General features: G+C 42.2%; 1 protein-coding gene across 1 annotated transcript; it reads right to left on the bottom strand.

Moving 5' to 3' along the window:
- Positions 1-658: 658 nt before the first annotated feature.
- rbbp8l (retinoblastoma binding protein 8-like) lies at positions 659-13,735 on the bottom strand. The gene is made up of 14 exons (XM_069708411.1): positions 13,640-13,735; positions 10,042-10,123; positions 9,911-9,953; positions 7,963-8,058; positions 7,142-7,254; positions 6,900-6,975; positions 6,513-6,664; positions 6,383-6,426; positions 5,415-5,500; positions 2,686-3,409; positions 2,495-2,594; positions 2,033-2,097; positions 1,751-1,895; positions 659-1,387 (listed from the first exon to the last, which is right to left on the bottom strand). The coding sequence occupies exons 2-14, from the start codon at positions 10,100-10,102 to the stop codon at positions 1,350-1,352; spliced, it is 1,743 nt and encodes a 580-aa protein (XP_069564512.1). The 5' UTR covers positions 10,103-10,123; positions 13,640-13,735; the 3' UTR covers positions 659-1,349.
- Positions 13,736-16,658: the final 2,923 nt, after the last annotated feature.

Raw genomic sequence — 16,658 nt, 5'->3', positions numbered from 1 at the left:
GTACCTTGTGAAAAATAGGCTGGTATGTGTTGCTAAATGTATGACTTTCTGAGCCTGACTGCGCCTCATTTCTCCATCCAACAGCTCATGTGTTTACAATAATATGCACAACTAAGCTTTAGTAAAGTTTGAGGTTTGAGCTGAGTAAAATTTGAAAATGATTTAATCAGATGGAGAGAATCTAGTCTAATGATAATTGTCTCCATATACAAATTTTATTATTGATATTTAGTAACTCATTGGAAATAAATTGTCTGTTGTTTGTAGAATATAATGTTTGTATGACACAGTGCTGCTTAATTTTGAAAGGAGAAGTTGAGAATGTTCTTAAAATGTGCCCCCACATCAACACCCACCACACCTGAACTACAGATTACCATCGAAATGACTAAAATATAACAGAGCAGAACATAAATGCCTCTAACAATAACTGTATGAGAAGCTTGTAGCTACAAATATTACACTAACAGCATTCTCTTGTCTTAATTGCTGCATGATTTCAATTTGCATGATTTTTATTCCATTTTATATGTCGTATCTACTTCTATTTTTAATGTTCACTTCCTGTAAAAACTCAAAACAGGAAGCTGGAGCTGGTAACAGAGAAAAGTGCTCATGTTAAAAGAAAAGCCACAATCAATATTTATATATTCAAAGTTTATTTTGTAGGATTTAGGAGGATCTATTGGCAGAAAAGGGATATAATATTTATAATTATGTCTTCATTTGTGTATAATCACCTTGAGAATTATTATTGAATCAGGAAAATCATTTGCAGGCTTCGTGTTGACTTCCTAAAGTCAGTTCATTAAAAAAATTAAAGCTGCTCTGATCACATTTTTTTAAATATCAATTGTGGAATACTTGGTTACTTTTATGAAGGCAGTAGCTCATAGTAATAAACCCACAGATAATTCTCACCCGACTCCATCCTGAGCTTTTTTAGCATCCTTTAACTCACTGTACTGATTTAATGGCTCATGACGTCACAACTTTACAATTTTTGTAACCGTGAACCTGCTATTGAACAGATGGTCACAGTTATCACCAACATACTGGAGCATTCAACAACTAAAGAGATGCATATTTACCACAAAAACTGGTGCGAAACAGGGCAAGAAGAGACTGACTAATGGACTTACTTTCCTCAGATTAATGCTAAAGTTGCTCCTTGCTTCAGGGTTGGTAAATGCTCACTGTCAGCTTTACAAGGGGATGATATGTCAGCGTTGTATTTACAGTTTGTTGTGCTGCCCCCATGTGGTCAAAACCAATCAGTTAACAGCTTCATGTGAGATCACCAAATCAATATGATATCATCCGCTTTAACTTGGGCTCTTCTCCTCAGTTCACACTGTGATCTTGATCTTCCTCTCCCGATGGATGTCTGTGAGGAAAAACAAAGGAAATTCTTCCAAAGGGTTGTTTTTGTTGAGGGAGAAATACTATCTATGAGAATGGATGTTTCTACGATGGTTAGTTTGCAACGAACTATGTTCAGAGACAATGTTTTTTGGAGGTGTTTCTGAGCCCAGGTGGTGATTTCCACTTGAGATTAGTGACTGTTTTTAATGCAGCCCGCTGATAGCAGAAACATGACAGGCCTGTCAATCCAACAGACATGCCCCCAAAAATGAATTTAAATGGGAGTCTGTAAAGCTTTAGAAATATGACTTAATTTGAAGAGGGAAAGAACAAAATGAAGGTCAGAAGAAAGACACCAAAGGACTACAACTAAAATGACTCTTACTGTCTGTATCTGAGTCTCTGTCGGTTTCTGTCTCTACAGATGGCCTCTTCCTCTTGCAGCCATTGGCGCCCTCTTGTCCTGACCCGCTCTCCTCCTCGTCCGGCTCGTCCGAGCTGCTTCCCGGCTCATCCGCTGGTGCTGATGACTGTGAAGAGGCAAAGAAAGCACATATGCTCACAAAAGAGAACAACGTTGAGTTCAAATGAAAATAAACTATATTTCCTTGTCGAAGGATCTAATATCTCAGCAGAAGCTCCACTGAATTGGCTTTGTTTGAATTACCTTGCCATTCGACGATAAGGACTCTTGCTTTTGTAGAGCAGAATTCAGAGTCTCCAGCACTACTACTGTTACAGACACATGACACAAACAAATGTTTTTCACTTGTGCACAGTAAATATATCAACACTCACATGCTAATTTTCCAGTGCAACACAACATGAACATTAATTTCAAGGAAATCTGCACCAACTTCATGCAAATGTTCGTTTGTTTGGGACAAATGGTTCAGTTCGTCCAGTGGAGTGGAAGATTCAGTGGACTTTGAAGTCCCATGCTTTATGTATGTCACCATCTATTTACTAAGTCTCTTTTGATTGCACTCTGTTGCATTTTGATTTTATTGATTCACCAAATTTTCCATTTTAGCTGTGCATCAGAACGTTTAGCGATATTCAGAGATTCATGGTTTTTGCACATAAAAAAGTGGATGGAACCCTACAGACATCAATCTACTCTCTTTACCTGGTCGTAACGATATAGTGAGGACAGGCACCTTCTTCCCGTTGCTTTGATCAGTCTTTCCATTCACCTCCTTTTTTTTCTCCTGCTCTTTGACATCCTGCTGTGACAACACCATCATACCATGAATCCCGTTTGTTCTCTCTTTACCTGCACCTCTCTTAATTTCATTCCCAAAAGGCCAAAAAAATTACCTGGTGGTTCCGATCACTGGGCGGCTCTTTCTCTTGGTGTTTGACTGTGGTTGTACAGGATGATGAGGAAAGGACGACAGGTGAAGGCGATGATACCGGTGTGTTTGCAGATGGAGACGTGTTCACATCCATGTCAGGGCTCTTCAGTACTCTCGCTCCAGCTTGTGAGGCTAAAGACGAATCATCTTTTGGCGTTTGGATGGATTTGAACTTCCCTCGATCTGATAGGTCCAGAGGCCCATCGTATGTGTCTTTAAGCACTTCTCCAGAGACCCTCTCCGCCTTTAATGGCGGGCTTTCCTGTTTCTCTGCAGGCTTAGCTTGACTCTCCGCATACTCGGTCAGACTCTTCAACCTGAAGACCACCGTTGGCTCTCTGTCGGGGGGCTGAGGAGTGCTCGGCTTTTGCCAGGGAGAGCCGAAAACCTGCTGTCTGGGGCTGGTCTGCTGGCTGGTTTGGACCATGCTGGGAAAGTGTGGCAGGTTTAATTTGGACGAAGTTGGCACCACCGGGTTGGTGCCTGCAGCAGCCACAGTAACCCAGTCAGACGATTCAGATAAGGGCCACGGGAGAGAGACAGGATTGCTCTTGATTGGTTGAGGACGGCAGGGGACAGGAGCATGAAGCACATGTCTGGGTTTCACCTCTCCACTCATCAAGGAGGAAGAGTTCTTAAGGAGAGCTTGATGAGGAATGGAGGACCGCTGGTCAAGTCCTTCTGCCCTGAGATATGAGGAACAAATGCAGGTCTAGTAGGGTCAGTAGGACACAGTGCTGGGTTGTAATACATTACTTAGCAGGGCTGTCACTTTTAATCTGAATGTAAGGCAAGGCAAGTTTATTTATAAAGCACATTTAAACAACAAGGCAATTCAAAGTGCTTCACATAAAACCATTAAAAGCATCAAAACACAAGGCAAAAGAAAAGGACATTTAATGTACCAATATTCATGTGTTCCAACTCTAGTTGTGTGTTGTACAATTTCTAGTCAATAAGCACCACACACAATTTGAAGAAGTTTTGCCTTATGGTGCAGCAGACGGTGCTGTAACAATTCAGCTCCACGTACTGCGTTGCCTGTTTGACCTGTTTGGTTGATACAACGATGTCGGACGCTAACGAGCGAAGTCGCCCTGAGTGGAGCATCTGAAAGGCAGTGTGTGGAAATAAGCTGTGCTGTCGGAGATGTTTATGCACAGATGTTGGTAAAATGTGGAAAAAGCCAGGAAAAGTTCAGACTTGTTTAACCCATATAACTGTTCTTTAATAAAAGAGGGGTTGTGAGGCTTCTTCTTTTTTGGCAATCGACTTGTTTGGATAGAAAAGTAGGTGCCTAAAGCCTAAAGTGAGAGCTGGCAAAACAATCCAACAATGAGTAAGGAAAGGTAGCCGCACAGACCACTGACCGATAGAGGCTGTTTCCACCTTGCATCATGAGATCGGATCTCACTTCTCTCAATGCAAATGAATACGTAGGCTATGCCAAAAAAATATACAAGTAAATAAGTCAGAACGATTCAGTCAGAATGATTTGGTTGACAAGAAGAAAATAAAAGAGGATTTTCACGTGAAAACATTGACTGGAGGATAAAAAAATCCCGAACTAACGAACCTGCTGTAACGTGACGATAACACGTCGGAACGAACACGAGCTGCATTTATTTTCATTCCTTATTCAGAGGATGTCAGCTGAGTAGGCGATCTTCCAATGTGGCTCAGGACGGATTGATGACGCACTGCATTTCCACTGCTAAACGAATGTGGCCACATGCGTCCCAGACCACCTCCGAATGCGGATCTCAATGCATCCTTTTGCTGCTGGCCACTTCTGATCTGATCACGCCAGGATGGATGTTAGTGCCAGGTGGAAACGAGGTAATAGTCAAGTTCTTTCTGTCTATAAAGCACTGCTGCTTGCAGTTTTCCAATGAGTTTTGCCCCACGAGCAAAAGTATATGACGCACATTAAAAATAATTGAGGCTCTTTTACAGAGGAGTGTGATGTTCAATAGAGTACATTGAAAAGCTGTGTGCGAGCTATTCACAAAAAAATCCTTGTCTTTAGCATAGAAAGCCTCGTGGAAAAAAAAGCTTCGGATGATGGTGGTAAAAGCAAGTCTAATGATAGAACTTAGAAAAAGTGCACTCAAATGAAGGATTAAATTAACAAACAAACACCCCTCAACAACGCCCTCTTTCAAAAATATCTTCCAGTGCCCTGATGTTCCCTTGACATCCCCTGGGGGGCAGTACAGCCCGCTTTGAGAAACGTTACACCAACATATCACAGACCTTGACATGTGCCATTGTTATGAGACTCAGCGTTATTGGCTGCATCTCTGAGTAGTGTGATGGTTCGTCTCATCAGTGTAAACCAACAGAATCTGTTTCTAGCAGAGGACTCCATCGGCAGCCTTTTGAATCCGCTGCAGCTGTTTCCTCGAGGTTTTACACAGCCCTGGTTGAGCCCACTGGAGACAAGTTTTTCTGCTTCATGAACCCTTTAATTCTAGATACAGTATACTCCTAAGGTGATATAACAATGTAATTGTTGTAAAATGAATGTCACAACATTAAACTTTATGACTTCTGGTTTGAGGTCTATCAGACATCAAAGTAGAGTGCTGACTTTTGATTGTCCTTCTTTGGCTCCCAAACAAATATTCAAGTTTATTTCTGATATTGTTTACATTTTGGAGCACACAATCATTGATTTCTGCGTCTCACCTCCTCTCTCCTGCTCGGGTTACACCGTGGTCTGTCCTCCAGGATGGTAGCACCAGGGTTGACATCGCGAGAGGCTTGTACGACTCCTGTGGGAGTAAGAAGGGCAGGAAGCAGAAAGAAATGACCCGACTTGTAGCTATCGTATCACAATAATTAAAGGAAGGGTGTGACATTCAAGGCTAACTGTGTGCACTGACTGCTGTTTAATGGACAGATATGAGTGTGGTCTTGATCTTCTCGCTTCTGGCTTACAACCCACAGCATACAGTGTAATTAACCCAAATTTGCACGGTACAGTAGTTTTTGTTCCAACAGTGTAAAAATACAAGTACCATTACGTGAAGACATAAAGTTGAAGGAATAAGGAGGAAAGAATCATGGATGTATTAAGGAAAAGTGGAAACTTGACTCAAGTATGGCGCCAGCTCAGGTAGAAAAATTGCTCACTTGGTGCATGAGACGAAAGTTACCTTTTTTTTTGCTTTGCCTCCCTGCCACGCCTTTATTTTATATTTTATATGTGTTTAATTTCATGCATTGTATCTGTTCTCATGCATTTGATTTATTTTTTATGTTTGTAAATGTTCCTTTATATGTGAAACACTGCATGTAATTTTCTTGCTGTAAATGCAAGCTCCATTTCTTGTATTTAAAGTGCTACACAAATAAAGATTATTATTGTTATTATCTCAAGAAAATAAAATATTACAGTCGAATGTTCCCACATTTACCGAATAAAGTACTGTAATAATATAAAGTCTGCTATAATATAAAGTGATGACAGTTCCACTTGTGTTCCCTAAAGTACACGCCATCTTGTGTCACACCTTAGAAAGAGAGCGCATGGTCTAACATTTTGTAAAATATTAGACTAGTATTTGACATGCAAATGTCCCAGAAAAAATACAGAAGTTAAAACTACATTTAAATGTCCATGCAAATGAGTGTGACGTGATTTAGAAACTTACAAAATGGCTTCGGTTCATCCCTCTCACATGTCTGCGTTCAGATTCTGTTTGACGAAAGACAAAAAAAGCAATGAACAAATGTAAAACTGAGAGCACGACAATTGACTATCCAATAATACTTCATCATCACCTCCAGCTCGTTGGTCTGCCTCTGTTTTCACTGCGACATCACCATCTACAGGGGCCACGGGGCCACAGGAGGGAGAGCGGTCAGGGGAGCTGTTCAGCTTGACCTCTGTGGTGCTGTTGCAGTTGGAGGAGTGGTCGCTGTAACCTCTACTACTACACACACACACACACACACACACACACACACACACACACACACACACACACACACACACACACACACACACACACACACACACACACACACACACACACACACACACACACACACACGTGAGTAATACTTTATAACAAATAGTAATAACAAATATTCTGGTTAAAATTTGAAAAAAAATGTCTAAAGCCTCTTTAAAGTAGACTCATCCTATGTAATAGACATCTTACTCACTCATGTGCTGCTCTTAAACTCCTGATCTCATCTTTCAGTCTCCTGTTGTCTTTTTTCAGGCTGTTCATCTCTCCGGCTACAACACAGACCACAAGTCACAATTAACGAGAAAGTTGTCTTTGAATTGTATTTATAGTAGAAAAGGAAAAGAAGAACACATGAAGAGGAGAGGTTTTAGTGGGGATGTGAGTCAGGTGGTGGATGTGTGTTGTCATGACAACACAGAGACATAAACAGAATACCCAGTATAGAGATGTGCTGCAGGCTCTGTATCTGCGAGGCTTCAAATTCCTGCTGTCGTCTCTTGGCCACCTCCTGAGTTACTGTACATCTGTCACACAGTCCTGCCCTCAGCCTGCAGCAGCACCGCAGAGACACACAACATCAGAAATAGGAGTGGGTCATGGTTTTTGAATAGTCATAAAAATAAGGAGCGTTATCTCAAAGATGACAGAAAGACATCAAGTCTGTCCGAGGGTTTTCAAAGTGGTACAGCATGTGTTGAGCCTGAATTTACGGCACGAGTGAGTCTCTCTTCGTATGTGTTTGTACGTGCAGCAGTGGGCCAGGGGCTCAACTTTCAAATAATAGTCGATTAGTTCCCTGCAAAATATTGAATACTATTTTTGCTCGAAATGCCCATTCTGAATCAGAAACCCAGCTAATAAGTACACTGAGTTAAAAGCACTGTAATGCTCATTCTTTTCATGTTCCAAACTACTGCATAAATGCACTATACTGTGCAGTTAATTACACATTTAACTATTAAGCAAGACTCACTTTTGAAACAAGAGATGCATCAAGTTTCCACTTAAAAATGAAAAGCTGACGAGCATTAATCTGCACTGCTGCTCAGATTGATGCACTTGATGTGAGAGTCTCTGCTGGTCCGGTATAACCAGGAGCTTATAGTGGCTTTTATTTTAAGTGATTCTCTGGAGACATTGTGAAGCACTGTAAACATTTTGAGTACATAGTAGTTATTAGACATGGTGTAATTCATCTTTTGACAAGATAAGTATTGATTTCTAATGTAGGGAAAAGCAGAAGGTGACATCAGTACCTGTTTTCTAGCGTCTTGATGTTCTCAGTCAGTAATCTCTGCTGCTCTTTCATCTGCTGGTTTCTGTTGAACAGTTCCTCCATTCGCTTCGTGTCACTGTTGCCATGAAAGAATGCGGCACAGATGAATTCACAACAAAAGGTTCTTTTCTATATCAGCTGACACTGTTAGCCTTGTCTGGTACACAATGATATCATTCAACCCAGTGCCACGGCAATGTGTGAAATAGACACGCCTGTCCACTGTAGGAAAAATGAAAAATAGCCACGCTTTGGGCTGTGTAGGCGGGAAAGTTACACGTTTTGAAAGCGTGGAACTTAGACGCACCCAAATGTCATGTGACGTGGAATCACGTGACCATGGTCCCGCAACAGAGGCAACAAAAGACATTTTTTGGCAGCATTAGCAGTCAGGAGCCCCAAACCATGTTGTTTGTCCTAAACCCCAACCATGTGCTTCTTCAGTTACCCCAAACACGTGTTTTAGCTATAAGTTTCATTTTCCTGTAGATAACATGGCTCTACACACGCAATACGAGTCATTTCCGTCCACTACAGGAAAACGAGTAACTTTCACGCCTGGACGGCGCAAAGCGTGGCTTTTTCACGTTTTTCTGTGGTGGACCGGCGTGTCTATTTCACATTTTACCGTGATACCGGGTTGTATAATTCTATACTATTTATATACGTTTCAATAAGACACTCACAATGTTGCATTCAAAAATGTACTTGCGTAAAAGTACTAAAGTTTTACTAAATGTTGTTCAAGTATTTGATGAAATACATGATGCAGGGTTACATCACTATTGTTGGATCAGTAGTATTGATCAGGATGTAATCTGCACATTAATGCTCACTGTAAGTAGTGGAAGGAAGAACAGATTTGAACTGCTTTATGTGCAGTTGGATAATTTCCCCCAGAAACAATCTATCATAATTTAGAAATTGTTCATAAAAGGTTAATTAATTCCAGATTGTACTTAACAGTACTTGAGTAAACTGTAGTAAATAGTTAGTTAATAGAATAGGAACTTCTGGCACCGTTTCCCACTGCAGGAACCAGGGTCCAAATTAAGTTCCTGGGGAGATGATGTAACAGGGGGCAGTACTTTCTAAATGTTCAGGAACCTTCAGGGTGGGAATTACTGTGCTGAATGTTTTCTGCAGGGTTATTACACTTTCTTAATTTAAAAAAGATCTGCGGCAACAAACATTTTCTGCTTGTAGTGTTGCTGGTTATTTTTTTTTAAAGTGGATGTACCAATGACAAAGTCCAGGACGTTACACAGTTCATACATGTGGACAAAGGTTGTCCATCTCAACCCCTTAAACCTTTGGCTGTTTTGAATTTTCCACTTTGAAAACATCCTCAAATTCAGTCAGTAACAGTTCCAAAACTGTGAGGGGAACATGAAGAAACTATGGGAGACACTTGGGAGAATTTGGACTACAATAAGTCTCTCTGCCTTTATTTCGAGACCAGAGGTGGATATTAAATTCCACAAACTTTAAATTAAAGATTCAATGACTTCTTTATAATTAGTGACACTGAAGTTAACTAATCTATCCATGAACTTCTCCGCTGCAATTCTGGAAAATCGGACTGAAAAGAAATCATTTCTTGTGACTCAAAGACTTGACTTAACAGGTATATGGTGACTCTGAAATGATTCCACCTCTTTGTTTTTTGCTTCGTTTTAAGGAGAAATTAAACACAGATGTGGTGACTCAGTAACCTGACTGATTGACTTGTTTCAACATGAACTTCCTTCCCAGCTCAACATGACATGAATGAACACAGGACCAGGTGCAGGACCTGCCTGTCTGGTCCCCAAATAACCTGAGGCCTGCTCCGGCTGAACCCGAGCATCGCTAAACTTGAACATCTTGTCAGCGTATTCTAATACGTGATCGTCCGGAGACGTCTGGGAGGTGGAGGATCCACTCACCAGCCCTTCTTGTTGGACAGCTCCTGTACTTTCACCTGCCACCCTGGAAGTCAACAACACGACTGATTAGGGGGACTGGTGTTGAAAGAAAGCCTTCCTCCAAATTCTCCTCCTTCATCACTTCCACTCACCATCCACCTCTCGCTCGTGGACCTCCCGCAGCTTGTGGAGCAGGTCGCTGAAGCTCTCCATGTCCTTTGAGCTTGAGTCCGACTGTACAACAGAAGAGAGAAGATGTTTTTATTTTCCTATTTTTGACTCGACTTGACATTACACACCCTCAATGATAAAACTTGGAACAACAGATGGAACGGAACCACTGTAAATCCGTCAGTTGTTGAAGACGTTATAGCCCGAGGACTGCAGAGCTCAGCTTGCTGTTAGTTACAAGTAAGAGAAAAATGTGTGTTGTTATATCGAGGATGATTAAAACTAGTTGGACGGGTCCTGCCAGCGTGGGACTCGAGTCTGCTCTTTGCTTCAAGTACATGAAAAACAGCTTTGACGGTTTGAACACGCTCGTATGTGGTCTCATATAAATACAGAACATTTAAAACTGTAAAGCAGTTATTACAAGAGAAACAAATTATTCTTTCAATCACCTCAATTTAACACAAAATATTAAAATATGATGCACATTCTTTGATGCAGAGACAATAAATCTGACATCACCTGCCTCCTTAAAACAAACAACTACATTTGGACTCAGTATCAAAACACAAACACCATCCAATTATCTACATTTTCTTTAACTGAATAATACTTTAATTTCTTGAATTGAACCTAAAATGAAAGACCCAAATTAAACATACTGACAATACACATCGATCATAGTAAAATAAAGTCACACTTCAGGTGATATAGACGGAGAGCAGGAGGTCTTTCAAGGCAGTCAAAAAGTAAGTGAGCTACAGTACCTACAGATTAGCAGATTGTTTTTTGGTTTGGCCTCATTTTTAACAAATTACACACATTATAACGTTGTATAGAGATTTTTGTCTTGTTTAGGCATCCCTAGAGCGAACTATGATTAATTTATAATGTGTTCCTGATTATGGAGACACCATGTGTATCCGTGTTTACTGAAGTGCTGTTTACTAATTTTTCTACACCACCAGGATGTTACAAACACAGGAACGAGAACCTGAATGATCTTTTCTCAAACACAGTCACCTTATATTTTGTCATTCCAATCGTCCATATATTAATATCATATTGTTTCAATGAGGTCACATTTTAGAGGGAGTATATTAAACCCAATTTGTAATGTCATATTTGAAATACATTTTCTTATTAAGGAATAATTTCAGTTTAATTCAACTGCTTCCCATTGGAATATAAAACTTAAGCAATGGGTCATGCTGACTTTGCACTTCACACTTCTACTGTAGACATTGGGGAGACCAGGAATCACACCAACCAGCGTATATTGTCCTGATGAGTGTGACCTTCCTCTGCAGACACAGTTTTAACATGACTCAATTTAAACATTTGTTTTCTAGCCTTACCAAAAGTTTAAAAAAAAAAAATTATCCACATGAAACAGACATTTTGCTAAGTGTCAGTGTTTTTATTCTTAGCTAGCTCAGTTAATGCATTTAAAAGAAAGCTCAAAACATATCTCTTCACATCAGCCTTTAACTAGCAACTCCTGAAGCTCTTTTGCACCTGCCATGCACTTGAACTACCAGCCTTTGAAATGTATATCGCTCATTTCATATTTTGACTATATATTTTGATCTACTTGTATTAAATTTATGCATTTTATCTGTTTTATCTCAAGATTTTTTTCCCTGGTTTTGGGTCTGTGTCTGTTTTTATGTGGAACACTGTAATTCTGCATGTAATTCTCTTGCTGTGAAGCATTTCTTGTATGAAAGGTGCTATACAAATAAAGTTTATTATTATTATTATTACATTATAGGATTTCTTTTAAATGCGATTTTTTTTTTACTTCGATCCTTACATTTGACTTATAAAAATAAACTATTGCTTTTGTTCACTGCAAAAAAAAACTTCTCCGAACTCAAACCTCCAATAAAAGTTTAATAACCGTAATGAAAAAAGTGCATTTCTAGATTTTTATTTAAATTTTCATTAATAAAGAGAAATTGTTTTTTGTCTGCTTCCTGTAGCTTTTTACAGTACATGCTTGTAGCATAAGTAGCTAGGCTAATAAAACAAATTGTGTCGTAAATATTTTTGAATGCAGCTTTTTTCTCTCGGGGGGCCATGATCACCTGAACTTTACACAATTTGTTTCTTCAATCTTCGACTTGATACACAGTCTGTTTGTTCCCTTGAATTCATATTATATTTCATTTGTATTGCTCTCTTCTGTAGTGTATAATATGACAGAGATTTCGAATAGTTTGAATATGTGTTGCCTGAAAATCTGCAAAATCAGCGATAACATTTGAAGTACCTTGCTGTCCAACATGTGCTTTTGTTCTTTTGGACAATATTTTAACCTAAAGCCCCCCCCCCCCCCCACTCCTCCACCCACCCACACCACCACCACATCCTGAACCTCAACGCTAAACCTTTCACCTTAAACCAAGTCTTGATACCAAAATGTCCCCATTTACATTAAAGGAGATTCACTTTGTGTCCCCAAGTGAAACAGATCCCCACAATGGGCCAGCAGCTTTATTTCACCACAACATAACACACACACGCTCCTTCCTCCCACTAATACACGCACTGAAGACTATTTAGCATTTTGATCAGATTGGATTCGAGTCTCTCAACATGTCAGGATACGTCAGGCAAATGGCTGTTCAGATCAGCTCGACAGAGCAAGAAAAGACCTGTCTGCCTTTATGTGCCTGCTTGGCTATTGCTACATCATTATTCACACACTCACACACACACACACACACACACACACACTCACACACAAATTAATATAGTTAGCCTGTATTTCCACTTTCCTCTAAACTTCATCAGTAACTGCACCACGGTTCTCCCAGTATTGACAGAAGCATTACCACGTTACGTCCTGGATGCAGCACACCTGCACTTCTATACTACTACAGTATCTGTAGTAGTATAGAGAGAGCTAGATATAACACACTGGCAGCGTATCTCCATGCTGCAGCTTTAAGCCCTTCTCAAACACCTCCCATCGGCCTGGGACGTTTGGTGTTTGATCGAAACCAGACCAGAGCTGTGTGAGAGGAAGTTTTTCTGTTTAGTCACACAATATCAGCTGATGCTGCTCTGAAAAAATGGAGCAGATGAGGCGGCTGCTTTGCTTTTACAACTGACGTGTCTAAATAATAATGTCACTCAGAATCACAGGAGGAAGTGTGCATATAATGAAAGATATTTTGATATAAAACCCTCAGTCTGTCACTCACACACACACACACACACACACACACACACACACGCACGCACGCACGCACGCACGCACGCACGCACGCACGCACGCACGCACGCACACACACACACACACACACACACACACACACACACACACACACACACACACACACACACACACTACATGTGTTATATGTAAGGCCTCTGTGATAACTGAGTACATTTTATAACAAAACTGTGTGAAGTAAATGTGATAACTGACCCTAAAATTCCTGGAACCCGAGCATTTACTATCTGATGAGGCTGTGCTTCTTTCCTGCATGCCAGGACATAGCTGCACCTCCTCACCTGTCAGCCCAGACTATCGTGGTCCAACTCAGAGCTCAATCATTTACAACTCACCACACACACACAGCAGCAGCCAGGGACTCTGTCAGCGTGCTTCCCACCCCGGCCACCGTTCTTCGGACTCCCGCTGCGGACCTCCCGGATGGACGGATTGGTACAGAGAGACAGAGGGAGGCAAAAAGTGCGATAAAGAAGAGACAGAGAGGAGAATGAGGTGAAGGAGAACGCCCCACATACACCCTTCTCCTCCTCCTCCTCCCCTCCCCTGCCCTCCCCTCCCCTCCCCTCCCCTCTCTTTCTCTCATCTCTCCACCCTAGAGAACCGGTCGGAGCGGTTGTCCCCTTGAGGAACACAAACACAGAGGCCTGGGCAAGTTCTCCCTTGATATTCCTGTTCTGCTGAAATCCCACAAAACCGGCTAAACCGGTCCCATAAAGCCCTGCGGAGATAGAGGGACAAAACCGACAGTGCAACACAAAGGTCCAACACTCAGGCCTGGAAATGTAAATCCTAATTACAAGGCAGACAATTTAAATCACACTATTATTGAATACAAAACATCATGATTTATAACCCTGTTATATGGAGTAAAAAGTTTGAAAGGCTTCATGAGGCCAAAGCTTTAATCTACCTACTTAACAAATTTATGGAAGTTTGATCACACATCATAATAACGATTTATAGACAATTGTTCTAATTTATAACAACAAAATCACAGTTTGAATGTATCTCTGTGGATGTATGTGCACACGGCCAACACAAGCTGCAGGGTGTGGTGGAACCAGTGACTGCGGTGCTGGCATGTAAATTTCGATGGCAAACAACAGGCAAGAGTGATGGCATGTGTGTGTGTTGTCCCGAAAACTAAACACGATGCAGGTCTCGATGTGACAAATGCCACTTCCTGATTCCTGAACCGGAATCCCTTCCAACCGGCCGGACCGGGCATCTTCATCGTCACGATCTATCTCCTCCTGTGAACCTGCCACTCCCCGCTGCCACACAGAGAATTAACTGCACGTATGGAGGGGTATGTGTGCCTATTGTCTGGGTTCAGTAATACACGGCGGCTTTCAAAACCCTCAAAGTTACAGCGAGGAAATTACATAACGAAACTTGAATCCAAGCCTTATAAAGAAATCTACACCACTCAGGGCAACTTTCACCCCACTGTAAAGTGCTGTGGTGTAATACTTGACGGCAGGTGGTGGAAATACTTTGACAGCATGAGATGAATGATCCAATGCCAGTTGACATTGATACATCCCACTCTGATGGCTCCATAGCATCTACGAGACCGCATCTCTTTCTGTGCGTCTGCAGTCAAATCACAAATTTGCCTAGAAGGACGTCCGAAGCAATTAAACCTACTCAACCCTTCCACTGTTGATTTGCATTGGGGCGCCCCCCAAAACAAACAAACAAACAAAAAGAAAACAAAAGACAGGAAGAAGGGATCTCTTTTCAAGGACAGACGTGCAACAGTTGTCATAAGAACAAAATCAGCCAAAATAATAATGCATTTGCAAAATGGAAATTCTGAATGTCCCGAAATATGGATCCAAGAAGCCGAGCAACTTCCAGGTGCAGCCAAGAAGGCAGCACCTGAGCCACATGAGCTCCTCCCCGCCAAGAACACCTGCAGAGAGGAGAGGAAAAACACACAAGAGAAAGAACTGAAGGACGTCGTTCACAGCGAGGAAGACGAGACAAGAGGTGAGGCAGAATCTCCCGGAAGGTCCTGGACATGTGGAGGGTAACCAAAGTGTGAGAGATCAGTCCAAGGAAAGCCGACTGTCCAGTGCAGATTGAAGGGGAGAGTAGCGAAAGCACGAGTTCTTGTGCTTGTGACTGTTGGACAACAAACAAACTGGTAAGACAGCATTTTTTCCAGAAAAAAGTCTGACCTTATCCAGAGGCCTCAGGGATCAGGTCCTCTATCTCTGAACTTCTGTTGGTACAGACTGTCAACATTTCTTATGGGAAAGTTAGCATAAAGAGACACAACATGGCCACAAAGAGATACAAGATGACCACAAAGAGATACAAGATGACCACAAAGAGACACAAGATGATCACAAAGAGAAACAAGATAATTAGAAAGAGACACAAGATGATCACAAAGAGAAACAAGATGACCACAAAGAGACACAATATGGCCACAAAGAGACACAAGATGGCCACAAAGAGAAACAAGATGACCACAAAGAGACACAATATGGTCACAAAGAGACACAAGATGACCACAAAGAGACACATGATGAACACACGTACTACATGTAACAGTAGATACTATTTAAGGGTAGCTGCAGTACAGACTAAAAGTAAAAGGAAATAGTATGCGATTCAGAACGGTGGAATGACCACTGTGGTGGCGGGGTGTGGTTAGCTCAGCTGCGGAGGGGAGAGAGGTTCAGGGAATGGTGCATAAAAACATAAAAAGGGCCATCATGGACCGGCTGGGTCTGACCCCCAAGGACCACAGTAGGGCCTTCCGGGAGGCTGAAAGACGCTGTGACCAGATGGCTGCAGCCGGGGAGTGCGGGAGGAGCACTGGCGGTGGTGGAGAAAATCGTGGTGGAATAGTTTTTGAAGGGTCAGCCCGCCCGGACAGCAGCATGGGTCCGCTGCCACTGTTCGGCGACGCTGGAGGCCGCCATCACCCTGGCCGAAGACCACCTCGCGGTTCATCCCAGAGGGCAGGGAGATGGGGGTCGGCCGCCGGCTTCAGCACAGCCGGTTCCCACACCGCGGAGGAGGATCCAGCAGCAGCTGGTGGCTCGGCCCCTGCCGGCCCCGCGGGCACTAGCCCTCCCCCAGTTCCCCGATTCCTCGGGCCCGGCTGGACCCGTCACTCTTCCCGACCTACAGGAGGGTCCTCAACAGCCCGGGCAGGAGTGTTGGAGGTGTGGGCAGCCCAGACACTACCGGAGGGAGTGTCCACTGATGGAAGTGGGACAGACGGTTTGGGTTGCCGTCCCTCTAGCACCCTCCCCCGGTCCAGGAGCGACGTAAAGTAAGGATCCAGGGGGGTACACGTCAGGCGGTGGTGAATTCGGGCTGCATGCAGTC

Source organism: Brachyistius frenatus, unplaced genomic scaffold (assembly GCF_029030835.1).
Source record: "Brachyistius frenatus isolate BFR_SWC_R1_liver_20210118 unplaced genomic scaffold, ASM2903083v1 Contig_75, whole genome shotgun sequence".
In the NCBI taxonomy this organism is placed as follows: Eukaryota; Metazoa; Chordata; class Actinopteri; family Embiotocidae; genus Brachyistius; species Brachyistius frenatus.
This window is presented reverse-complemented; position numbering and strand designations above follow the sequence as displayed.